The 24,120-nt window shown below is 38.4% G+C and overlaps 2 protein-coding genes across 6 annotated transcripts in view; one reads left to right on the top strand and one right to left on the bottom strand.

Annotated features, from left to right (window-relative positions):
* The first annotated feature begins 3,174 nt into the window (after positions 1-3,174).
* On the top strand, positions 3,175-18,660 carry LOC102224001 (sodium/potassium/calcium exchanger 1-like). 2 transcript variants are annotated; one of them, XM_014471911.2, is made up of 11 exons: positions 3,175-4,132; positions 7,954-8,145; positions 8,428-8,536; positions 11,013-11,066; positions 11,411-11,461; positions 13,086-13,163; positions 15,845-15,972; positions 16,782-17,045; positions 17,187-17,276; positions 17,491-17,657; positions 17,955-18,660. In XM_014471911.2, the coding sequence occupies exons 1-11, from the start codon at positions 3,197-3,199 to the stop codon at positions 18,199-18,201; spliced, it is 2,316 nt and encodes a 771-aa protein (XP_014327397.1). In that variant the 5' UTR covers positions 3,175-3,196; the 3' UTR covers positions 18,202-18,660. The 2 variants fall into 2 exon arrangements, with proteins under 2 accessions (XP_014327397.1, XP_023187821.1); XM_023332053.1 differs by lacking the exons at positions 11,013-11,066; positions 11,411-11,461; positions 13,086-13,163.
* Positions 18,661-21,320: 2,660 nt separating this feature from the next.
* LOC102224255 (C-myc promoter-binding protein-like) overlaps positions 21,321-24,120 on the bottom strand; it is a 71,575-nt gene continuing 68,775 nt past the window's right edge. For all 4 annotated transcript variants that reach the window (XM_023332505.1, XM_023332506.1, XM_023332507.1 and 1 more), the window contains one exon: positions 21,321-23,945. In XM_023332505.1, coding sequence (XP_023188273.1) covers positions 23,809-23,945 — 137 coding nt within the window. In that variant the 3' untranslated portion in view covers positions 21,321-23,808. The remainder of the gene's footprint in view (positions 23,946-24,120) is intronic.

The following is a 24,120-nucleotide window of genomic DNA, read 5'->3' as shown; positions in this document are numbered from 1 at the left end:
AGTTTATTTTACAACATGAAAATGTTTGAGCTGTGAGCCTTTTCTGGACTGTTTTCTGATTTATTTTGTCTTTTCATCCAAGGCTGTTTTTTTATTTAATGTTCTCTGTGATATAACTTCAGCAGTGTAAAATAAAGACATTTGAATAATAAAATGTGTAGTTACATTTAATTAAATTTATTCTTTTTGTTATTTTATTGTATTAGACGCTGAAAGATATTGCTGAGGTTGTAGAGAAGCCATTTAATATAATATTTACGATTTTCAATGGAGATTTTAATTAAATATTATTTGCTTTTTTTGCAGGAAGCTTTAAACTTTTCATGTAAAAACTGATTCCTGGATGAGGTCATGAAATAAACTGACCCCCAAATATAGATTCGTCATCAGACTTCCATGTTGAATACCAAAATGGCTGCCAAACATTTTTACTAAATTATGGTGTTTAATAATTTATTACAGCTGCATTTATAACAAGATTAAATTACAGATTTACTTCTGAATGATGGATTTTATTTAAGGGTATCAGTTTAAAGTAGGATGAATACAAATGCACTATCAGCAAATATCGTACAATTAGAGAAGCATTATTTTAAATACAACTTTTAAAGCTTTTGTTGCATTTATTTTACTGCTTTCTATTAAGAACAAAAAGGTAATACATGCATTAATAAGTTCATATGCGTTCATAGCTAGTTGTAGAAGTTTGGGGTTTGAAATTTGATCATAGTGTGACATTTGGGCTACAAAACGATCTTTGTTATATTGTATTTGCAAAAACGTGACGGAGTGAACACTCTTATGAGCAAACTATCTTTGACGTTGTTTTTCTCCGGTAACCATGTCAACAAGAATTTAGGCAGATAGAAAATAAACGACTCGCGTTTGTAAGTATTTGTGTTTTGGAAGACACTTAAAACATGTTTTATTGAATTCTATTAATAAAATGTAGAGCGATGTACATAATATTTAATGTAGCATTAAAATGAGTGTATTGACATAAAGTAACATGTGTTACTATATGTTTTAGTATAGTCACATATAGTAATGTTATATTTCAGTTATGAGTTTAGCAGTATTACACAGTCACGCGTTGTGAGGACAGCACAATTATCTTATCCAACTTAAGTTGTTTTTATCCGGAGTCAAAATGTTGTTGTTTTTTCAAAACACAGTTTGTCATCTGTGCAGGTTTTATTCTATAAAACCAAAGCAATTTATTTTATAGTTTGTTTTTCTTTTCTCCATCTGGACCACCATAATTTACGACAAGACATTTAAATCAACAAATGTTAAGTCAAACAGTGTAGTCTTTATACTCACATGTTAAAATGCACCATAAGGGACATTTCTATACATTTTTGGCATCTAAATATGGTTCCTATTGAAAACTACCATACTTAACCCAGTCAAACCTTTTCTATAACTAAATGAAATATAATCATTTAAAACCGGTCACAATCTGTAAATTATAGCAATCAGAGCTAAAACAATTAATCGTGACAAAACGATAGTTGAAATAATTGTCGACTAATTTAGTAATCAATTAATCATTACCTGGAGTATGCATACCTAAGAAAAGCAATTTGCTTGAAAACTACATATTCAGAGGACTAATTAAGATAAAATTGCGCAGAAAATATAAACATTTTGCATTTGAGACAAAAAATTCCTTTATCTGTAAATTTTTTCTAGCCCGAACCTACGTTGGAGTTTTAGCGTCAAAAGAAAAAAAGTTATATTAAGCGGGTTTTGCATTAAATTATTAATAAATTAGACCAAGAAAATGATCAGATCAGCGCTACACTGCTGATGTTAAGTCCAACAGAACCGGTTGAACATTTCACATATTTAAGCTGCAGAAGCATAATTTGCTTAATGATCAAACATCCACTAAAGGACGTTACTGCATTTTAGGCAATAAAAATGTTCCTTTTTTTATTTAAAAAAATAAATTGGACTGTTTACATGCATTTTTATGTATTTTTAATATAGCATAAAAAGTTGTTTAAATTAAAAGTCTGCCGAATGTAATTTTTTTATCCGATTAATCGTAACAATAACGATAGATGCGATCTGCAGCAATAAGTACGTGTTTTAAAAAAAAAAATACATTCATAGTTTTACATGTTGAAAATGTCAGTTCTAATTATCTCACTGTAGCTTTTAAAAAAAAAACATCCTTCAAACTTTTACTCCACACACAAAAAAGAGATTTTAGCGTAACAGGAGTCTGTTACTTGTTTCTCCTGGCAGACCGGACAGAAATATGTTTTATCGTTTTGATATTAGACATCATTCAATGAGGCAACACCTGGTGACCACACCCAGCCCGACGCGCGGTCTCCTCCGGACCACCATTGCGCATCCAGCCGCCGCTGGCAGCGCATCCTCCTGAGGGAAGGGGAAGGTGAGAGGCGCTTCTCCTGATCTAATCCGCTTAGCGGCATTATGCTGAGCTCCGGCCAAGCCCCGACAGCCGCTGCGCCCTTGTAGCTGCCCAAAAGCCGGAGTCAGCATCTCTTGCGTCTGAGGCGCACAGCTGGAGGGGTCGGTCCGCGGCGGAGAGGAGGCCCAGCAGCCGGCGGTAGCTGCAGGTAAGCAGACACTTTCTCTCTGCGCAAAAAGCCGCTTCGTGCTGATTTTTAAACATTTTATTAAAGAAAAAAAATACCGATAAGAAGAATGGTGAGAAAAACTGCGTCATGATCCGCGATATTAAACCCGACTCTCTGCTCAGCTGTTCGGCTTTCATCACTTTCTGCACATGAAGTCTCCTGCTGTTGGCTGCAGCGCCGCAGAAACAAAAAACACCAATTTGAACTCCTTCTCCGTTATAAATGTGCTGTTTTAACACGCGGACCGCGTCCCACTGGGCTCATGTTTCGTGAGAATCCGCAACCTGAGTGATTATGTAGCCATAGCAACAGGTGGCTGTCTGCATCCTCCATCAACCCCACCAAAAAAAAAAAAAAAAATAACACTCACCCCTCTGCCTCAGATCGACACACAGAGAGGGGAACCCGCACATGCTGATGGTGGTTTCTCTGCTCTCAGTCCTTCCCCAGGTTGAAAAGATGAAACCCCCTCTCCTCCCTCCGTGGATTCTTCTCGCCACATAACGGCGCAGGAGCCGCCGCTGGGGGAGAGCAATGCACCTGACCTAACTTCCTGCAGGGACTCCGGACGCTGAAGCATGCAGTCGCCCCAGCGGAGGAGGCTGAAGCGCAGCCGCGTCCTCTTCTTCGTGTCGGGCGCGCTGCTGTGTTGCATCTATACTCTGAGTCTGAAGACCAGGCAGTCTCCAGCCCCCGGCAGGACTGATGCCGGGGGCGGCCACGGCGCCCTGGAGGTCAGACTTCGGGAGGTGAGGGCGTCCAATGAGTCGCTGGAGAGCACCATGCCTCCTCTGGTGATGGTCGTCAACAGGACGGATCTGGAGCAGTGCGTCTACGTGGATCCCCGACTTGCCAGAGCGCCTCCAACTCCCCCGCTGCTGACCACCACGGCCCCTCCTCCTCAAGACCCAACCCAGCCCCCGCAAAGTCAGGGGGACTACCCGGAAGACATCTTCTCAGTGGAGCAGAGGCGCCGAGGGTGGGTGGTCCTCCACATCATCGGGATGACCTACATGTTCGTTGCCCTGGCCATCGTCTGCGACGAGTTCTTCGTCCCCGCGTTGGAGGTCATCGCCGCCAAGCTGAAGATCTCCGACGACGTGGCCGGGGCCACCTTCATGGCGGCTGGCGGCTCCGCCCCGGAGCTCTTCACTTCCCTCATCGGGGTCTTCATCTCCCACAGCAACGTGGGCATCGGCACCATCGTGGGGTCTGCCGTCTTCAACATCCTGTTCGTGATTGGCATGTGCGCCATCTTTTCCCGGGAGATGTTGCACCTCACCTGGTGGCCGCTCTTCCGGGACGTGACCTTCTACATCCTGGACCTCATCATGCTCATCGTCTTCTTCCTGGACAACGTGATCTGGTGGTGGGAGAGCGCGCTGCTGGTGCTGGGCTACATGAGCTACGTAGTCTTCATGAAGTTCAACAGTCAGATTGAACAGACGTTCAAAAGCCAGCTCAGCAAACACGTGAGCATCGTCAAGGTGTGGAGCACAGCCGAGCCGGAGAAGGTGAGTGGGCGGCAACTTTCGATCAAATCTGGGTCGGAAGAGAAATTCGGGCTGGTTCTGTAACTGTGTTACCATAGAATTGTACAAATTGAAATCACAAAAAGGAAATTACTTAATGGAAACATGCCAATTAAACATATAAAGTTTTGTGTTAGGATGAGGTGGTTTTTGGAAGCTAATTGCACGTGATTGTTTACGTCCAAAGATTTCGCGCATGCGCACAACGCTGGAGGGCAAAAAGGATTCTTTTACATGTCATTCCGTGAACTAAATGAAACCTGGAGATGTAGGTATGATTAATTCAGTGCTCTGCTCCATACCGAAGGAAAAATAAACCATATGAACCGTGAAAGAAAAACTCAAAATCACTTCTTTTTTTTTCTCGCTCTCCGCATCGGCTGCGCTTCTCAGACTCGTTGCCATAGCAACTGATAACGCCAACGGGATTCAGTACCAAAAGATGCTCAAAACATTTCCCACACTAAGAACATTCAGTCCGTGGCAGTATTATGTTTTTAGGCCTGATGTTTATTTAGCGATTATTACCAAATGATTGCTGTGGTCGATTAGCTGCTATTATCTAATGTAAGAGTAGTTAGTTTAAACAGCTGATCTCCTGATTTTCTGTCAGAGTTGGTGTTTATGTCGCCTTTTGTATTTTTTTTAACTGAACACAGAATTTCACATTACATCTACATGTTAAGGTTGTCAGAGTCACGCAAGAATAATTGAACTGAACAGATAATCTGCATCGTTATCCAGATGAATCCATTTAACTTTTTCTCTGCAGTGAAGAAGTTTAGAAATCAGGTAACATTTCACCAACTGGAATGATGATAAGTCGGCAAGATTCTCTGAAAGTTACGTGTTAATTAAATTATACAAAACATTTTAGTCACTTTTGGCGTTTAACTGTGATCTTTAAGTTTAACATAAACCGGAAGCCGTCATGTTCGACTGAGCAAACCTGATTGCTTTGCTCAAAGCAAAACAACCGTAGCGCCAATAGGACCGGGCCGGACCAGGCCGGGACCTGCAGTGCATAAAGGTTCTTTGCACTTCTGGTCCATGACTAACGTCTGTCCATTCTGGCACATCCTGCATCAACCCAATCCCGTCATATCCCGTATCATCCAAGGGCCTGGCGAGTTTCGGATGCTTGGTGGGTTTTCTGATCCTGTGGAGTTGTTTCCTCTTTTCTGCTTTTCAAGATAGATGAGTCGTCTTTAACCCAAAGATTTTCAGAAGCTGATGTTTCTGACCCATCACAGCGATGGAGAATCATGCATTGTTGACAGCAATGTGAACTATTTGCCTAAATATGGTCAGGTACCAGCGGTGACCACTGAGGTGTGCTGCAGAGCATTCATCATGTCTGCCAAATCTACTCCTTCCATGTGAGTGCTGTACTCTGACACAAGCGTTAGCATGGCACCACTTCTTCCTGCTCCTCAGAGAAGCGTTGCACTTGGCCAACAGCGTTGACAGAAACATGGGGACTTGCATCGAGCTCAGCATCATTGTCCACACGGACAGAAGATCTTTGTGATCTTCCAGTTTGCATCCCATCAGCTGGTTCTTCCTTATGGTCCCAGATTTCTGAAACACATTGGTGCTTTCAGATGCAAAACATTAGTTAAAGTAGACAATATAGTCCGAGGGGTTTCTGCACAGCTGCAGAACAACATTTCCTCCTAAGCCAAACTCTTTGTCATCAGTTTGACAAACGCAGAACTCCCAGTGTGAACGATGAAGTCACAGATGCTCCTGCTCACACGAAGATTTTAAAACCTTGTTTCTTTAGGTCTGCTGGGCAGATACTACCTCAGACCATCATCCCATCAGTTTCAACATTTAAGCGTTTGCTTCTCGTGTCGTCAAGGACAGGCCTGACTTTTGCCAGTTGATCTTTACTGGAGATCATATTTTATTGGAAGTGAATCATTGACAAACATTTAAATCTTTTCAGTCTCTAATAACAACAGTAGCTACTATCAGTTCCCCAGTAATTCTCCACAGCTCGCATTCTTACCACACAGATGATGAGTCTCAGTCCAATCAATGCCTCAGTGCTCGCTCCTTCCTTCCTTCCTTCCTTCCTTCCTTCCTTCCTTCCTTCCTTCCTTCCTTCCTTCCTTCCTTCCTTCCTTCCTTCCTTCCTTCCTTCCTTCCTTCCTTCCTTCCTTCCTTCCTTCCTTCCTTCCTTCCTTCCTTCCTTCCTTCCTTCCTTCCTTCCTTCCTTCCTTCCTTCCTTCCTTCCTTCCTTCCTTCCTTCCTTCCCTTGCTCTGCCGAATTAAATCCCAACATGTCGCTTTCAGGTTTGTAACCTGACAAAATGCGGCACAACGGGAGTGAATACTTTTGCAAGGCGCCTCGATTGTTTCTGGACCAACTTCTGTCCTTTGTTGCTGGTGTGTTTTGCATCCTTTCATCTTCCGGACTCGGCCCACTCAGACCCACTGACCGCGTTTGTGTGAAACCCTTTGAAGCTGAAGGGACTCCAGGTGTTCCTGCCGCTGAAAATGTCACTCTGGTTTTGTTGCAGTTCCTGAAATACCTACAGGGGCCCAATCTGATGAATAACTATTCAACACAGTCCAGAACCATATCTGCTGCAGAACCAACATCAGAACCAACATGGAGGTTCTGCCTGAAGAAAAACACAAACCAAAACGAAGCGTTTTATTAGTTTAATGTTGAGCTTTATCTACAGAACTAATATATATATATATGTTTATCTCTCAATAACAAACAATTTAATTTAAAACTGCATTTTGTATAATTGTGAATTAGGGCCAAAAAAGACAGGAGAAAATTTCCACCAAAAGTCTTAAGTCGAAAATTTGCTAGAAAATTTTTAAAAAAATGTTCTTGTTTATTCTAGAAAACCTAAAACTTTCTGTTTTTTTCTAGCAAATTTTCACCTTTTCAAACTTAGAAATTTAAATTTTTCTTCTTGATTTCTGAAATGAATGTAAAAATCCGAGTTTTGTTCTAGGAAATTCTCAGCGATTCAAGCTCAGAAATTTTCATTTTTTAAAGAAAATTTATGCCTTTGAAAACTCAGAAGTTTCCTTGTTTTTTCTATTCTCAAAAATTCTGTTTCTTCTAACAAATTTGTGGCTTTTCAAATTCAAAAATGTTATTTTTGTTTCTAGAAAATTTCTTAGATTTATCAAGAAATTTCAAAAACATTTTCAAGCAAATTTAAAACAAAACAAAAAAATGTTGGGCGGAAATGTACTCGTCCCTTTTTCATCTACATTGGCACTAATGGGGCGTCGTAATTATGTGTCTACTTATCTTTACTTGACTAATATTTAAATAATGTGACAAACAGCAGCAAGAATAAGAAATCAGGAACAAGCGAACACTTTCACACCACTAAATTATTTACAGGCTGCTCGTTTGTTTCTCTTAAATATTTAACAAACCAAGCCAGTTAAATCTTAATGAATTCATGCAGAAGAAACACCATGGGATGCAGGAATCTAATTAGGAGGCTTCAGCAGTTTAGCCCTGGTGTTTTAATGCAAAACATTTTCACACACAACACTAATTGTTTAAGGAATATTCCTTTTGTCAATAGGTTGCAAACTGATGTCCTTTTTGTAAGAAATGTGTCTAAGTCTTGATGATTTAAGGTTCAGGTATTTTTCTAGGTGTAGAGAGAATTTTCTCCCCATAATGCATGAAATCATAATTTAAAAGCGGCTTTCTGTCTTCATTCAGATGTTTTTTTATCTGATATTGAAATCAGTTTGATCTAAAACAGCTTTCAGATCAGCGCTGTGTGTGTAACTGAAACTCTCTTTTCCAGGACAGTGAAGCCGCTCCTCCTCCTCCTCCTCCTCCTCTTCCTCCTCCTCCTGCTGCTCCTCTTCCTCCTCCTGCTGCTGATCCCCAAAAAATGGAAAACAAACCGAAACCTGAAGCTGCGCCGGCTGCAGCGGGAAGCCCTGAGCACAACAACCAGCAGCCAGAAACTCAAGAGGACAAAGATCGGCTCCGGGTAAAACTAATCCACACCCTGAATTCATTTTTTTATCATGTTTGGCCATAAATAAAGCATAAAAAAAACTAAAGTTAAGGCACAGATAAACACCTGTCCTTTACATTATACTTTTCCAATCTGTTTTCAGAAGGTAAATGAGGGAATAATGAAATCTGACTTCAAGGAACAGAGATTAATTCTGAATCTGCTGCACATCAGGCTGATTTCGTCTCGCAGGCCCTCACTGCTTCAGTGTTTCCTGAAAGTTTCGATTCTGACCACGTCTCTGCTGACCTGCAGGTGCGTCCAGTTTTACAGCGAGGCGGCAGCTCGGCGTCGCTCCACAACACGTCCCTGAGGAGCACCATCTTCCAGCTGATGATCCACACACTGGATCCGCTGGGAGAAGGTAGATCACGCTGGTTTCTGCTCGGTTTGAGACCGAAGTACCAACAAAAGTTTCTTCACTGCAGAAACACAAAATCTTAGTGTTTTTGTCTGTTACTGATGCAAATGTCTTAGAAAACTTGAACTTGTAACTTGGAAAAAATGTGTTAGAAGTGAAATAATCTGCCAGAGCAACTAGTTCTTTTTCCGTTAGGAAAAGGAATTATTGATGTGAAACAAGCTCCTATATCTTGCTGAAAAGTTGCTTGTAAGTTAGTTTTGTCTTATTTCAAGTATAAGATATTTGCACTAAAAATAAACCAAAAATACTTTGTAATATTTATTTTTTGCAGTGAAAGACAGAGACTTTGTTAGTTTTCAACAACTTCCTTCAGCTTTTTCCCCCAGAATACTTTTTGATTTTTTCCCCCTTGGATTAGCAAGTTTGTGTTTAATACTCAGAGTATAGAGTTATTACTATACTCTGACATCTAGTAATAAAACTTTACTATATGTCAGAGGTGTAAAACTCATTTTCATTTCGGGCCACATCAACGTCATGAAGGTTTTCAAAAGGCTCGTTATGGCAGAATGTGTTGATAAAACAATATTTAAAACTGTTAAAAGAGCATAATTTTCTCTATTCGATGAGTACTTCCTAAAATTAATCAGTATTTAAAGTAGATTTACTATGAAAAGTTTAGAAAAATGTTCTAAATTTACATTTTGTATGTTTTTGTACTTTGGTTCTCTAATGCTTCTAAAAACAACCACCAGCCGTTTCTTGGCCATAAGTTGATGTTTTTTAGTGTCTGGAAAATTAACCGTTTCAAAAACTGCCGGCATGTCCGTCATAAATCAGCAGGCACTGACCGTTACCTAGCAACCCCAGCAAAGCTCAGACCCGTTACCTAGCAACCGCAGTGGAACTCTGTTCCTCAGATTACTTCATTGATGAGAAAAAATGAGAAAAGTTTATTGTTATAAGTGAAATAATCTGCCAATGGATCTTTTTTCATCAATATTTAGGAGATATTTACTTAAAACAAACTCCTATATCTCGCTGAAAACGTTTCTTGTAAGTTAGTTTTATTTTATTTCAGTGTATGAAGATATTTGTACCAAAAATTAGACCAAAAATACTTGGTAAGACAGATTTTGTTCCTTTTCATCAAACTCCTCTTCTTTGCTTGGATTGCCAAGTTTGTCTTTAATACAATAAAACTTTAGGTGTATGTATATATTTACGGGCTTACATTGTGGGAAAACTTAATCAATAAATCTGAGCAGCAGTCACCGTTTAGGATCATCACAGAAAGAAAACAAACCCTTAAATTTGCTTCCTAACTGCAGCTCATCACGCTGCCGGTGACTCAGCTCTGACCGCGGCCAGATGAACCGGTGCGACCTTGAGCCTGTCCTTGGACTCGGCGTGCCGCTGTTCCCTGCTCCCGCTGCGCTGCGGCCACCGCTGATCCTTAATCAGCTTTCCAATACAGGCTAATAAAAGCTGGATAGGAGCCGGCGTGGCGGTAGCTGTAACTCTGGGGAACCAGCTGAGTCCAGCTCTCTGCAGCTGGACCGAGGAGTTTACTCTCCTGGATGAATAAAAACTGACCCTTCAAATTTGTAAATCTGTTTTGCTTTTAGAACTAAAAGTAAGCATACATTTAAAATTTGATTCTTTGTTTTCTTAAAGGTGACTTATTATGCTTCCTTTAACGGGTTAGGGTTGATGTATCGGTATACAAAACATGTTTGTTGCATTTTTCTGCACAAAATCATAATGGCTGCAAACAGATGGACAATAAAAGATTTGTACATTTTGAAAAGCAGAAGTAGAGCCTCCTGCACAACCAGCAAGAATGCAGCAAGTGGTTTCTGGGTGGTAAGTCAACAACAGAACACTTTTCCAGCAGCCATTGTACAGCGCACAGAGTATAAAAATAACAAAATCAAGAGAATTATGGACAAACCTGACCTTCCTCTTCATGAGACTATTTTGGTGAAACAAAGTGTCTTCAGTCAGAGGCTTCTTAACAATCTCTGTAATACAGACGTCTACAAGAGAATCCATCACAATCTACAATAACTCTTTGAAGACTCTTAATGAATTACAACAACATTTAATTTCCCTCTGGGATCAATAACTTTTGTTTTTGAATTTGAAAACCAGCTGACCAAACATTTTGGAGCTACCTAGTTGCTAGGTAACGGCATTGGGCTTTACTGGGGTTGCTAGATAACAGGCAGTACCTGGTGATTTATGATGATACATTCCAGAGGTTTTTGAAATGGCTCATTTTCCAGACACCAAAAAACTTGAACTTATTGCCAAAAAACGGCTGGATGTTTTTTAAGTGTTGGTCTGTTTTTAGAAGCAGTAGAAACTAAAACGGAAGTATAAAAACATGCGAAATGTAAATTTTGCATAATGGTTCTCCTTTAAACTAAAACCTTTTGGGTTGTTTATGCCGTGTCGTACCTGTGGTTCTTAGAAGCAGCCCTCCGGGGCGCCGCCAGAACCGGTCGGCCAAAGAAAATCACAGAAGGTAAGAGCGGCGAGACGCTACCTGGTTGTGCCGTTTCTCATCGTGTTTCTGTTGTGGTTGGCAACTTTTCACGCTCACTGCCGCTTCGTGTCGGGAGAACAGAGAGAGAATTTATTCAAACTAAAATAAACAAGATAAAAATGTACCACATGTCAGGGTTATGTTTGTAGTACTTTAGTAGTATTAATAGTAGTAGAAAATACACAGAAGTTCTGCTCATGTTTCTAATCTTTGGATTCTTGGTCCCAGCTTCATTTGTGTCCATTTTATGTCTGAAATGTATAAACTGAAAGTTGGAAGAGCAGCTTAAGTGGTTGATGATTTCGTCTATTTCTGCCAATCAGAAACGTCCTTTAATGGTGATGTCAAAGGGGAGGGGCTTGTGCAGAAGAAAGGTAAGCTGCAGAAATGTTGGCGGCATCTTTGTTTCCAAACTTGGTTCCATCATGTTTAGTCTGGTCTTTCTAAGCTCTTCATTGTGGGAAAGTTTTAACCGCCTCCTATTTCTTGATGCCTTCATCAGAGGTTCTCCAGACTTTTTGAAGGTTTCTCCTCATTTTCCTTTCACCTTTGGCTGCGTTTCCATTTTCTGTTATGCTTAACCTTAACGGACAGGTAAACTCCTGGTGACACTGTTGCTGTTGATCCTAAAATTTTTAGTTTGAAGCAAGCTTAGAGCTAAATGCTCCAAGTTAAATATTTAGTTTGAAGCTAAATATTTCACTTACTATCTAATTTTTACTTTATAGCTTCGTGCAGCTTATAAGCTAAATATTTATCTCCAAACTAAATATTTAGTTTTCTATTTAGTTTAGTTCCACACTAAATATTTAGTATGAAATTAAATATTTAGTATGGAATTAAATATTTAGCTTGCTAAAAATGTTTAGTTTGGAACTAAACAATTAGCTCCTCAATAAATATATAGTAAGAATATTTAAACTTTAGTTTGAAGCTAAATATTTAGTTTGAGGCTAAATGTAGCTGTAAGATGCATATTTAGCTCTAAACTAAATGATTAGTTAGCAAGTTAAATATTTAACTTTCTACTTTTGTGATTTAGAAACAGTGGCCTTTGTAAATGAATGAATAACATGATGAAAATATGACTTTGAAAAATCCCTCCTCATTTCCTTATTTTGTGACAGGATAAACAACCCAAATTATTGCTGTTAATTTTCACAGCAGTAACTTCATAAATGCCACCTCAAGCTTCCAGGACAAAAATCCTCTACAGCTGATCTACAGGCTGGGCCACAAGTTTCCATACAAAGAAAAAATAAACATTTGGGACTCTGTGTAATCGCTGCACGTCTTGGAACCACTTCATGGTTGATCTGCAACATTTCCAGTTTTCTGAAATAAATTTTGCCCAGTGTCGTGTCGTGTCTGATGCTCGTACCATGTTTTCTGTTAAAGCTTCGTGCAACCATGCAACTGCTTTCCATTAGTATAATTTCAATTCTCTGCTCTTTTGTCAAACGCAGCTTCTTGGGTATCTGAAATATTTCTTTTATATTTTACATTCTCCTTTGTATGGAAACTTATGGCCCACCGTGTAGAAGGTTTTAAAGGACCTGCAGGAAATCTGGAGAACTGCTTCTTTGGAATAATTAAATCAAATTAAAAGTGCTGCTGCTGTAAATAGTTGTGGTTTGCATGTTCCCGTGTTTGGCTTCGTGTTTTCTGTCCTGTGGATGCAGCTCTTCTTTTGCTTCGAGGCTGTCGTGTTCCTGAAGTTTACAAAAATGAACCTCAACTGCAACAACTTCACACGGCCGTTGCATAACTCCATTATTTGCTGGTTCTCGCATGCAGCTGGCAGACATGTGGGCGGATGACTCACTTTATCCGTAATGAATTCAGCACTCGTGTCTGATTGAGGCTCATTACTCTGGTTGCTGTGTGTCGAGGTCAAAGATTCGGTGAAGTGGTCACTCTGAGCAGCTAGAGGAGAAAGATGGGGGATCTTCGTCTCTCTTGTTAAGTTTGTATAAGTGACGGTTCTCTTAATTGCAGCAAAGAACAAAGTAAAACCTCTGGATGTCTCGGTGACAGAGAAACAGCAGAACAAGTCACATCACCAACGCGCTGAAGGTGAGTGAGGCGCCGCTGAAAATCTGACCGCTCTGTGGGAATAAAAACACAAAAAAACAGAGAATGAAAATCTGACATTTTATCTGACGGGCTGAACATCAGGGAATAACGTGCTAGCTGGCTGCTTGCTCAGGTCGCCCATATCAGAAACTGCCACTGGCCACTGCGGCGTTACCTAGCAACCAAAGCTGAGCTCCAGTATGTTTGGTCAGCTGGTTTTACCACTATATGTGCTGTACAATGGCAGTTGGAAAAGACAAGTGTTTTGTTGTTGACTTACCATCCAGAAACCTCTTACTGCATTTCTGTTGGCTGTGCAGGAGGCTCCACTTCTGCTTTTCAAAGATGTATGGTTGTATAGTTGTGCATCTGTTTGTAGCTATTTGGTCCTGTGAGCTTAAACGTTGCGTTGGGCGGCGTGGCCATTAGCAGCTTATTTGTTTTTAAAGTGACAAGACATCCTAAAACAACTCAAAATAGGCAGAACTGAGCAGACTGAAATCTCATTATCTAAAAATGATTTTGTGCAAAACGTGTAATGAACACACAGCAAAAACACAAAATCTTACCAAGTATTTCTGGTCCAGTTTATAGTGTAAATATCTTAGTTCAAGTAAAAGAAGATAAACAAACTTACATGTAACTTTTCAGCAAGATATAAGAGCTTGTTTAAGTAAATAATTCCTTAATATTGATTTTTAATAAAATACTAGTTACATTTGCAGATTATTTCACTTATATCAATATAGTTTGCATGCTATTAAAATAATCTGTCAGTGGAACTACTTTTTCATCAATATGGCGAAAGTATTGACAAAACAGGCTACTATATTATGCTGAAAAGATACTTGTAGTCTTATTTCAAGTGTACCAGAAACCAGACCAAAAATACTTGGTAAGATTTTGTGTTTTTGCAGTGTACGTTTTTAGGGCCCATAGACTGATAAGCTAACAGGTAATAACCCCTTTTAGTCCAAACACCGACAGGAAAAGTATTAAAGTCAGTTGATTGAAGAATGCAGTGAAATCCTTCCAGATATGACATCGGTTCTGTTATAAATTAAAATTTAAAATATTTCTGTGAGACACAGCTGAAGGAGGGCGTCCTCTACAATCAGCGCTGACTCTTAATCTCTGTGTTCCTGCATCACATTACGCACTAATGACCTGCTTCAGACTCAGAGCTGCGCGGCAAAGACGCTTTGAGAGGCCTCAACGAGGCCGAATCAATCAGCTCCCCGGGTTAACATGCAGATGGGAGGCTCCTTCAGAGGAGAGTGTTTATCTGCGAACACTCAAATCTCTCCCACTCCCACTCCGTCCAGCCCACGCAGCTCAACGCCACAAATACGGTCTGCTTTACATCAGAGGGAAGAGCAACTTTATCTCATCTGGTTCTCAAGACAACTGTTTAGGAGTTTTATTGACGTGAAACAGAGCTGCTATCAAACAGTGGAGGAGAAAGTTCCTCTTTTTTCAGCTTCATGTTTTGGTTGGCTGCATGTTGCTGATCAGTTTGCAGACGTTTAAAGTTTATTTTGTTTTGTCTTAACTATAATTTAATGCAGTTTATTTACATAGCGTCAATCCACAACAAATATTGCCTCTGGGAAAAAAAAGTTAATCCAGTCATACAGATTCCAAGTCAAACTGATTCTAGTTTTCTAACAATGCAGTTAAGTTCAGATTATTATTCAAGATCTTTGATCTAGGGAAAATTAATATTGATGAAAAAGTACTTGTTCCACTGGCTGATTATTTCACTTTTAACAAGACATTTTTCCCATTTTACAAGTGAAATAATTTGCAAGTGTAACTTTTTAATATTTTTTTTCAATTATTGACTTAAAATAAGCTCCCTAATCTTGCAGAAAAGTTACTTGTAAGTTTGTTTTGTTCCTTTTAATTGCGCCAGTTGACATTTTGTAAATAAATTTGCCTTTAGAACTGCTGCAATTTCAAAAAACCTTGTTTTTTGATTAAATGTTTTGCGCTAGGATGAGGTGGGTTTTCTGGCGGAATCAAAATGTATTAATTTTGTAAAACTCCAAATGAAACACTTCTTTCACATCACACAGGTCACATGATCAACAACAGGATGTTGCCGCTGGCAGAAACCACGATGAGAATAACAGGAAGTAGATGCAGGATGACGGAACAACTTTTCACTTATTCACGTGTGATTTTTAATTGCGTTTCTTATCTAATGGAAACACCTCAATTGCTAAACTTTTTCAACGTATTGATAAAGTTCTGCTCTCATTTTGTAATGGAAACTTATTTTGATGCAGCCAAAAAAACCCCACCTGATTCTAGCACCAAATCTTTTTTATCAACAAAACAAATGATTTATTTTTTAAATGTCAAATTGTGTCATTGTATGGTCAACAGAAATGCAGCTAGCTTCCTCTAGCAGAGAGACTTGGTTCAACACTGACAGACAGAGTCTGGGGTAATGTGTTGACAGCAGGAAGTCAGGGACTGTTTCCCTTTTGAGATGGCTTAAATGTTTGGAGGTATAGTCGGTTCACTTTCATTCCTGCAGAATCTGCAGTGTAATTTCTGGTACATGTGCAGCTCCTGGAAAGGTTTCACACTGCTCCAGCTTTTAGGTTAAACTGCCAAAATAGAGCCATGTAGATGACTGACGTTGTTTTTTTTTTTTTTTGTCTGCTTTTAAGATGCGGGTCACAAACAGAAGTCAGAGCAAATTGCTTCTGCTGGAACACCAGGGGGCGCCGCAGCTCAGCCGTCCACCTCGCAGCCTCCAGCAGAGGAGACTCCGCAGAAAACCTCAGAGGAGTCAAAGGCAAGACTTTTAAAATCTTCTGGTTCCTTTAGGTAAAACACTAAAGGGCGATTTAACACCATCACTTTTCACAGAGTTTTGCTCAAAAACTTAAATTTCTGTGGCGCTGTCTTTGTGCCACCAGTCTGAGTGCTCAGATAAGTTGTCTGAAATGTTAAATCACTAGAGCTGAGAATACTTTTTTATGGCTTAATCCTTCGTAGGTCAAAATTAATAAAACATTTCTTATAAAATGCTGAGGCGATGGATGAAAACTAAAACAGTCCTGACAAAAAATCCCTGAATTACCATCGAATAAACTGAAGAATTGTTATCAGGACTGCTTTAAAAGATTACTGTGTTAATTGGAAACAAACCAGAATAAAAAATTAGCAGAGAATGAATCAAAATATAAAACAGTCAGATTAACAGATGGAAGTTTTCGTAGCACATCCGTAATTTTTGGTTTAACAGTTGAAGGCTGAATGAGCGTTGTTACTGTGAAACCTAATGAGGTTGTCGAGTTTATATTATATTTTAAAAACAGAGCGGCATGAAGTGCTTTGTTCTCCCCAAAGCCCGAGTCTGTTTGGACTGTTTCGCCGCCATCTTTCTTTCTGTATCAGAAGGCTGCGCTAACAAGGATTACCAGCGGCGCCCTCTGCTGGACGGTTGCCAAACTACAACACTGAAAGAAGATCTCAGCGGCCATTATTGGTCAATCGATTGAAACTAATTTTAACCTAATGAGCCATTAATTGACAGTAAATCATAAGACTTATTGTTTGCATCCGTAGTCTGGTTTCTGAGAAGCAATCTTCTGTCTGCAGGCAGCAGAATCAGCTGGAGAAACTGGAGGATCGCAGGACAGCGTCCAGGAAGATGGCGGCGAAGACGAAAGCGGCGACTCTAGTGAGAGCGAGGAAGAAGAGGAAGAAAAGGAAAACAAAGAAGCAGAAGAACAAGAGAAGGAAGAGGAGAGCACGCCGTTGTCCTTGGGGTGGCCCGACATGCCGCGGAAACGGGCCACATACCTGTTCCTGCTGCCCATCGTGTTCCCGCTGTGGCTCACGCTGCCGGACGTCCGCAACCAGGTGATCAATTACTCTTCATTTCAATCATCACAACAGTTGAAACTTTCCTAAAGCTGGATTTCTGTTGGTTTTAATCTGAGTCCGTGACAGATTTTGTTCAGAGGCTTTAGGTTTTGAAAATGTTAACAAATGGTTTTCCAGGAGTCCAGAAGATTCTTTATCATCACGTTTATCGGCTCCATCTTCTGGATCGGCATCTTCTCCTACCTGATGGTGTGGTGGGCGCATCAGGTGGGTCCGTTTTTACTGAATATGAACAATAGTGCTGACCTTTAAAAATGATCAAGTGTTAATAATTGTTGGTGAGTCCTTCATATGCGAACAAGCAGCCCAATCTCAATTGGGTTTAAGTGAATACTTTGACTAGGTCTTTCTAAGCCTTCATGATGTTATTTTGAGCTATTCTCTATAGGTTCTTGTTTTTTTTGTGTGTGTGTGCTCTCAGGTAGGCGAGACTATCGGCATTTCTGAGGAGATCATGGGCCTGACCATCCTGGCGGCAGGGACGTCCATCCCAGACCTCATCACCAGCGTGATTGTAGCTCGGAAAGGTTTGGGAGACATGGCCGTCTCCAGCTCCGTGGGAAGCAACATCTTCGACATCACAGTTGGGTAAGAGATCCATTAACTGGAAGTTCAAAATAAAACTTTCCAGTAAACAACAGTGAATGACCTGGGCACTGAAAAATGTTTGGTTCTGTGAGGTGGACATTTCTGACTTTCAAAAGTCTCAAATTTTCAACTTTTCAAACCAGAAAATTTAACAGGTTTAACATTTAAACCAGATGGCATGTTTCTATTCTGGCTGTGATTTCTCAACAATAACTAGAATGAACATTAATTTCTGGTAAATAAAAGCATGAAATCGTTAATAATCAACTAAAGCGCTCCTGCCCTGTGTGGTTCCAGCCTGCCCGTCCCCTGGCTCATCTACACCGTCATCTACGGCAAGCCGGTGGCGGTCAGCTCCAACGGCCTGTTCTGCGCCATCGTGCTGCTCTTCCTCATGCTCCTCTTTGTCATCATCTCCATCGCCGCCTGCCGCTGGAAGATGAGCAAAAAGCTGGGCGTCACCATGTTCGCCCTGTACTTTGTGTTCCTCATCCTCAGTGTCCTGCTGGAGGACCGCATCCTCATCTGTCCCGTCTCAATCTGACGGCAGAGACTGCCTGGACCGGACTGGTTCTGAGGGATTTATGTTGGGTCAGAGGGTCTACAAGTTTGTGCAGAAATATATCAGTTATCCAGATTCCCTCATTATGTCTCAGTCCCACTCAGCAAGAATAAATATAATTGTTATATTTACAGTATTTATGATCTGATCCTTCAGAAAAGCAGCAGAACAATAATCTATAACTTTGCAGTTTCTAGATTTCATAGATATCGGCTTCTGTTTGTAAAGTTACAGTCTAATATTAACTGCAATAATTTGAGTTATTTAACCCATCAGAAGAAAAAAAGGGATTTAATTTTTGTCATTTCTCCATGTTTACACATTCAGAAATAAACTAAACATTTAGGTTGGAACTAAACATCTAGCTCCATACTAAATATTTAATTAGCAAGTGTGACAGTATGTTGAGGTCATTGTAGATAGAAAAAGGAAGACTTTTCTGGCAAAGAAAAAAAAACGTTTTAGATGAACAGAAGTTTGAGATTTTTTTTTTCAAAATTCAAAACATTTTGACTTTTGAAACACATTTTTTTAGATTATTCTCAAAATTGCTTTGTTTTTTGGCAGACATTTATTCCTTTTTATTAATTTACAGTGGCCCTAACACCTCCGTAGGCAAGCTAAATTTAGTTTGAGATTAAATTCTTAGCTTTCAACTACATCTTACGCTAGCAAGCTAAATATGTAGCTTACAAGCTACATATTCCTAAGCATTAGTTATTCACTATAGCTATCATAATAGCTAGAACATATATTACAACAATAGGTATTATAGTAAATATTTCTAAATATTAGCTATAGCAGGCAAAGTGCTAATTAGCTTGTCGATAGCCGGAAGTGGACTACCAAAATAAAGCTGGTATTTTCGAATCTTTAAACCTTTGCTGGCGTGACTAACTCGCTTTAATGTAATTCATGACACTTTTTCCCCTCTTGACATGTGCAACATTTCGCCTTAAACATAGGACGAGTCTTTTTAATGACTTCTTCTAGAAATGAGCAAAGCGCGAGCTCACATGCGGGTGTTAGAAAAAACGGAGCTTTTATTTTGACAGCTCACTTCCGGTACATGGTACTTGAAGTAGCATATTAGTTAAACATTTAGCAGAGATAAACGTAAATATTTGTAGTTTGGGTTTCACACTACAAATACTTAGCGTAGTAGCTAAATATTTAGCTTGCTAAATAAATGGTTAGTTCAAAACCGACTTTTTTCTATCGCGACAACAGGCTAAATAACGAATTATTGCAGTTAGTTTTTGACTCCATTCATAGCGCCTTAAAACTGCTGGTCTCCTAGAGTGTATTTTATCTACACTGCAGGTGCCAGTTTAATGTTATTTAGTTCAATAAAAACTCAAAAGTCTAAAAATAGCTACTTTCCTGCAGCAGGATCCAATGTTTGTTGGAATTTGGGTGGCACATGTAGAGAAATATAAAATAAAAACGGTACTTTTGACGCACCTTATCGACATCTCGGCTTGTAAAATATGTGGCACCAATACTTCTAGTAACGACCACAAGATGGCGCTCATTTACTGTTAGAAAGGCAGTTACATCGCCAGAGAAGGAAACTCTAGTCAGTAAATGTAGTTTTACTAATTACAGATCCTCATTTTCTTCCAAGGTAGCAGTATTCCACTTCCTGTCCTTTTATGGCATTTGAAGTGGGAGAAAATGTTTATTATTTACACATAATTGTTAAATGATTGGTAAAAGAGATGCAGAATAGCTTATTCTGACTCCTCCTCAGATTAATAAAACAAGATAATTTAGAGGAATTTCATGAACTCTGGTTTATTGGAGCTGTATTTTTTTTATTTTACCAGGATGAAAAGACGCTACAATAAAAAAATAATAATAAAAATGGTGCAGCAGTTTGAATATGTGTGGATTTTCTCTAATAGAAAACAATACAGTTAATGGTTAAGCTTCTATTAACAGTGAGCTGAAAAATTGTACAGGTTCTGCAACAATCATTTGAGATAAAACCAATAATTTTATGATTTATCAATGCAGAAAAATCTAATATTTATAGGAAACCCACCATAAATCCAAACTTTTGCACCTTTTTTTGTTGAATCGTTCCACACTTCAAAACATTTAGATTCTCTGTGGACTATTTCTGACCTCTAACTTCTGTTTGTTCCTGTTTTGATGTAGAAGGAAGAAAAGTCGTTACCTGTGCGTCAGATCGTCGTAGCTGTGAGGAAAAAGTCGAGCGTTTCCCTTTGTCCCGATACTGTCGTGTTAAACGCCGTTTTTGTTCTTTTTTTTATCAAAATGAATGCAAACATGGATCAATTTTAAAAAGTGTGAGATGGTAATTCCATGCTGCAATAAATTATTTTTTTTAAGAGTGACTGGTATATTGATGGGTCAAATGTGAGTTTTGGAAACATTTTTAAATCTGAACTCAACAACAAACTTTTGTGTCTTTAGGACAAAACCAAATATTTCTACAGTTTCTTATGTGATTATTTTAAATCGTGCTCTGCAAAACACTTCACTGACATTCACCAATTTTTATTTTCTGGTGAGTATGTGAAGGTAAAATCCAACACTTTAAAAGAAATTGATGGAAATGAATCATAATTTATTACATTTAACATAAAACTAAATTTTAGAACAAATTAAAATTGCACTTGAATAGATATCAGTAAAACATTAGGTAGCAATGAGCTGAGTTTTTACTTTTTGCACTGAGCGTTAAATATCATCACCTTCCTGAAATAATGGCCTACGTTATTTTTTGCCAAACGTGATTAAAAAGATAAATAAATAAAAAAATTTTTTGGTAAACAAAAAAATAAATAAAAAAAGCTATTATTTTATGAAGGTTTGATTTGCCTGATTTTTTTTTTTTTTTTACTGCATATCGCATTAAAGAGTGACTGATAAATTTAAAGCCAGAGTTTTATATTTTGAAATTTTAGCATAAATTAGATTTAATTCTTAAAGTTATAATGTTCTTGTTAAAACAGAATCTTGTATCAGTAAAATAATTGAGAAAAAAAAACATTTTAATTCCTAAGATTCACCAATTATGTTAATATTGAGTGGTAATTCTTCTACTTTAAAAAATAAAGACAAGTCAACAGTGAGTGTTAAATGGTTTTATTTACAGTTCCAGTAGCTGTACACAACCTTCTACACCGGTAAAAGAACCTGCTGCTAGAAAATGTGATTTTTTAATTCTTTGTTTTACAAATAAAACATTTATTGACTTGGTTCTGGAAAAACTTTTCTTTTCAAGCAGCAGAAATCCCGGTTCATCAGGTATTTGTTTTCTGGTAGGTTTAAAGTGCAACTTGTTCATTTTTTCCAGTTTTGGTCTCTTCCGCAACATTTGGTCGACGTTCATGAAACCCTCAAGCTTAAACTCGGGAGTCCTCCTTCAACCAAATCCACAAACAAACATTTATGTGACTCCAGGTCCAGAAGTGGGACCGGTACCGTTCATTAACAAACATAAGATAAAATAAAAACACTGATAAGGTGTTAGCATCAAGTTCTGTCCAGTTCGTTTGGTTCTTCCCAACAGAATCTCATTTAGTTTACAACTTCATTAAAGTAAAAATATCAGGAAAGTTCTGTATCAGAAATATTTAAACATCGTGCCTTAGCAGTGATCTTTATTTTTTTAGCCATTGATAGATTTTGGGCAAATTTCATGTTTTCTAGCAACGGCGACAGAAAATTTAGAGAAAATTAGTTTTTTTCTCTAAATATGAGCAAAGATCTCGTACAATCTAGAAAAATCTGGTGAGAAAAACCTGAAGAAGTTTGACTTCATTCACTGTAAAAACAAATATTACAAAGTGTCTTTGATCTGGTTTCTAGTGTAACTATCTTACAACACTTGAATTAAGACAAAAACTAACTTACAGGCAACTTTTCAGAATGATTTAAGTCAATAATTCCTTAACATGAAATAAAGGAAGTTCCACTGGTAGATTATTTCACTTATAACATGACATTTTTTTACATGAAATAATCTGCCAATGCAACTAATACTTCTTTAATCAATAAGGAATTATTGCCTATATTTCTCTGAAAAGTTTGTTGTAATTTATTTTTGTCTTATTTCAAGTGTGTGAAGATATTTGCACTAGAAGATGGACAAAATAATCAGATTTTTTATTTTTGCAGTATTCAATCTTTTAAAAATATCTGAAAATTACATTAAACATTGAAAGGATTTTAAGAACATTTTAATTCCACGTAAAGAATTAAAGTAGCCTTAAATAAAAAAAATCTGGATATTTAATTTTAGTGTCAGTCAAGTTAAACTTTTTGTGAAAATGACTGAAAATGTTGGAAATATACTGTAACTGTAGAGCAACATATTCTTTGAGAATTTACAACTTGGATGCAAATTTTAATAATTAACTCTTGCTGAATATCAAGAGTTTGTTGAGCTTTTAGAAAGTAGTTTTGACCAAAATTAAATTTTAAGTGCTTTTAAAAATAAACTGTATTTTAACCTACAGTCTACAAAAACTGGGTAACATCTGGAGTATTTTCATATTTTACGTATTTCTGCTCTATCTGCAAAAACACAAAAACTTACCAAGTATTATTTAGTGCAAATTTTTTAGTACACTTGAAATAAGACAAAACTAATTTACAAGTAACTTTTTAACAAGATATTGGAGCCTGTTTTCAGGAAATTATTACTTAATAATCATGAAAAAGTTCAAGTTTTTCTGCCATTATTTCACTTATTACATTTTTCCAATATAAAATAAATTCTTATGTTTTACTCAAAAGCTTCTTTTAAGGTAGTTTTCTCTCATTTCAAGTATAATGAGATTTTTGCAATAAAAACAAGACAAAAATATTTGGTAATATTTAGTTTTTGCAGTGTGTCACAATGTCTGTGTTGTACTTCCAGGTTTTATATTTAAACTCTGGACTTGAGAACTTTGAAAACCAGAAAAACCAGAGGAGTCCTGATGATGACGCTCCGTTCAGAAGGTGATTAACAAAAAAGGTTTTAAAACAAACCAAACAGAAACATCATCTGGTTATTATGGGAACATTTCAAGTTGTATATGAAAGTAAAATCTAGATTTATTGCTCCTCTCTCATCGAGTCAAGCAGCCGGTTTGCTAGGTCTCTTCTGAATAAAACAGAGAAGTCACTGAATGAAACATTTATGTCGATGTTAGGCATGAAATCGTTTTTAAAACAGCTGCTTGGTGAACAAGCACGGCTTTTAGTTACTTTTCTTTTTTGCTGTTTTGATGCAACACGAAGCGGGTTTCCGTCAGTCTGCAGGCGAGAGCGGTGAGTTGCAACAGGATGCAATAAATAAAGCTAACTTTGTACAAATAGAACTCAAGTTAAAATATTGCTGCAGTTAGTCTCCATGTGATTTATGATTACACAATATAAATGCTGGATTAAAAACCGGCGCTTATTTACAGGGTTTTTTTCTGTGTATTTTGGTTGGATTTCAACAGAAACAAGGTGAGGTGCTGGACGAAGCCGAGCGTTACCACGGCGACGGTCCAGTCCTGCTGCGGGTTCCTGAGCTGGAGGTGAAGCGGTGAGGAGGAGCAGGAGGAGGTGAAGGTGAGCGACTCACAGGTAAGGCTCTCCGAATGTCCGGCGGCACTCCATGACGCCGGCGCCCGGAGGACGGTCACAGTTATGGGTCAGCCTGACCAGCGGGGGCAGCAGGCGGTCGTACGCCAGCTTGTACTCACGATCGAAGGCGTCTGACAGGAAAAATAATTAAATTAGTAATGAATGAATGAATGAATGAATGAATGAATGGATGGATGGATGGATGGATGGATGAACAGATTGATAGATGAAATTAAATATCAATAACTGAATACTGTTTGGTTTTTTGATGGATTCCATTTTAATAATTTAATCAGATTTTTATTG

Source organism: Xiphophorus maculatus, chromosome 4, assembly GCF_002775205.1.
Source record: "Xiphophorus maculatus strain JP 163 A chromosome 4, X_maculatus-5.0-male, whole genome shotgun sequence".
NCBI classification, from domain to species: domain Eukaryota; kingdom Metazoa; phylum Chordata; class Actinopteri; order Cyprinodontiformes; family Poeciliidae; genus Xiphophorus; species Xiphophorus maculatus.
The sequence above is the reverse complement of the archived record's forward strand: the minus strand, read 5'-3'. Positions and strand labels throughout refer to the sequence as shown.

Coding starts and splice junctions, on each gene's coding strand:
- LOC102224001 (XM_014471911.2), top strand. CDS start 3,197: ATGCAGTCGCCCCAGCGGAGGAGGCTGAAGCGCAGCCGCGTCCTCTTC. Junction 11,462..13,085: donor GGGGCTTGTGCAGAAGAAAG/GTAAGCTGCAGA, acceptor TCTTAATTGCAG/CAAAGAACAAAGTAAAACCT. Junction 17,658..17,954: donor ATCTTCGACATCACAGTTGG/GTAAGAGATCCA, acceptor GTGTGGTTCCAG/CCTGCCCGTCCCCTGGCTCA.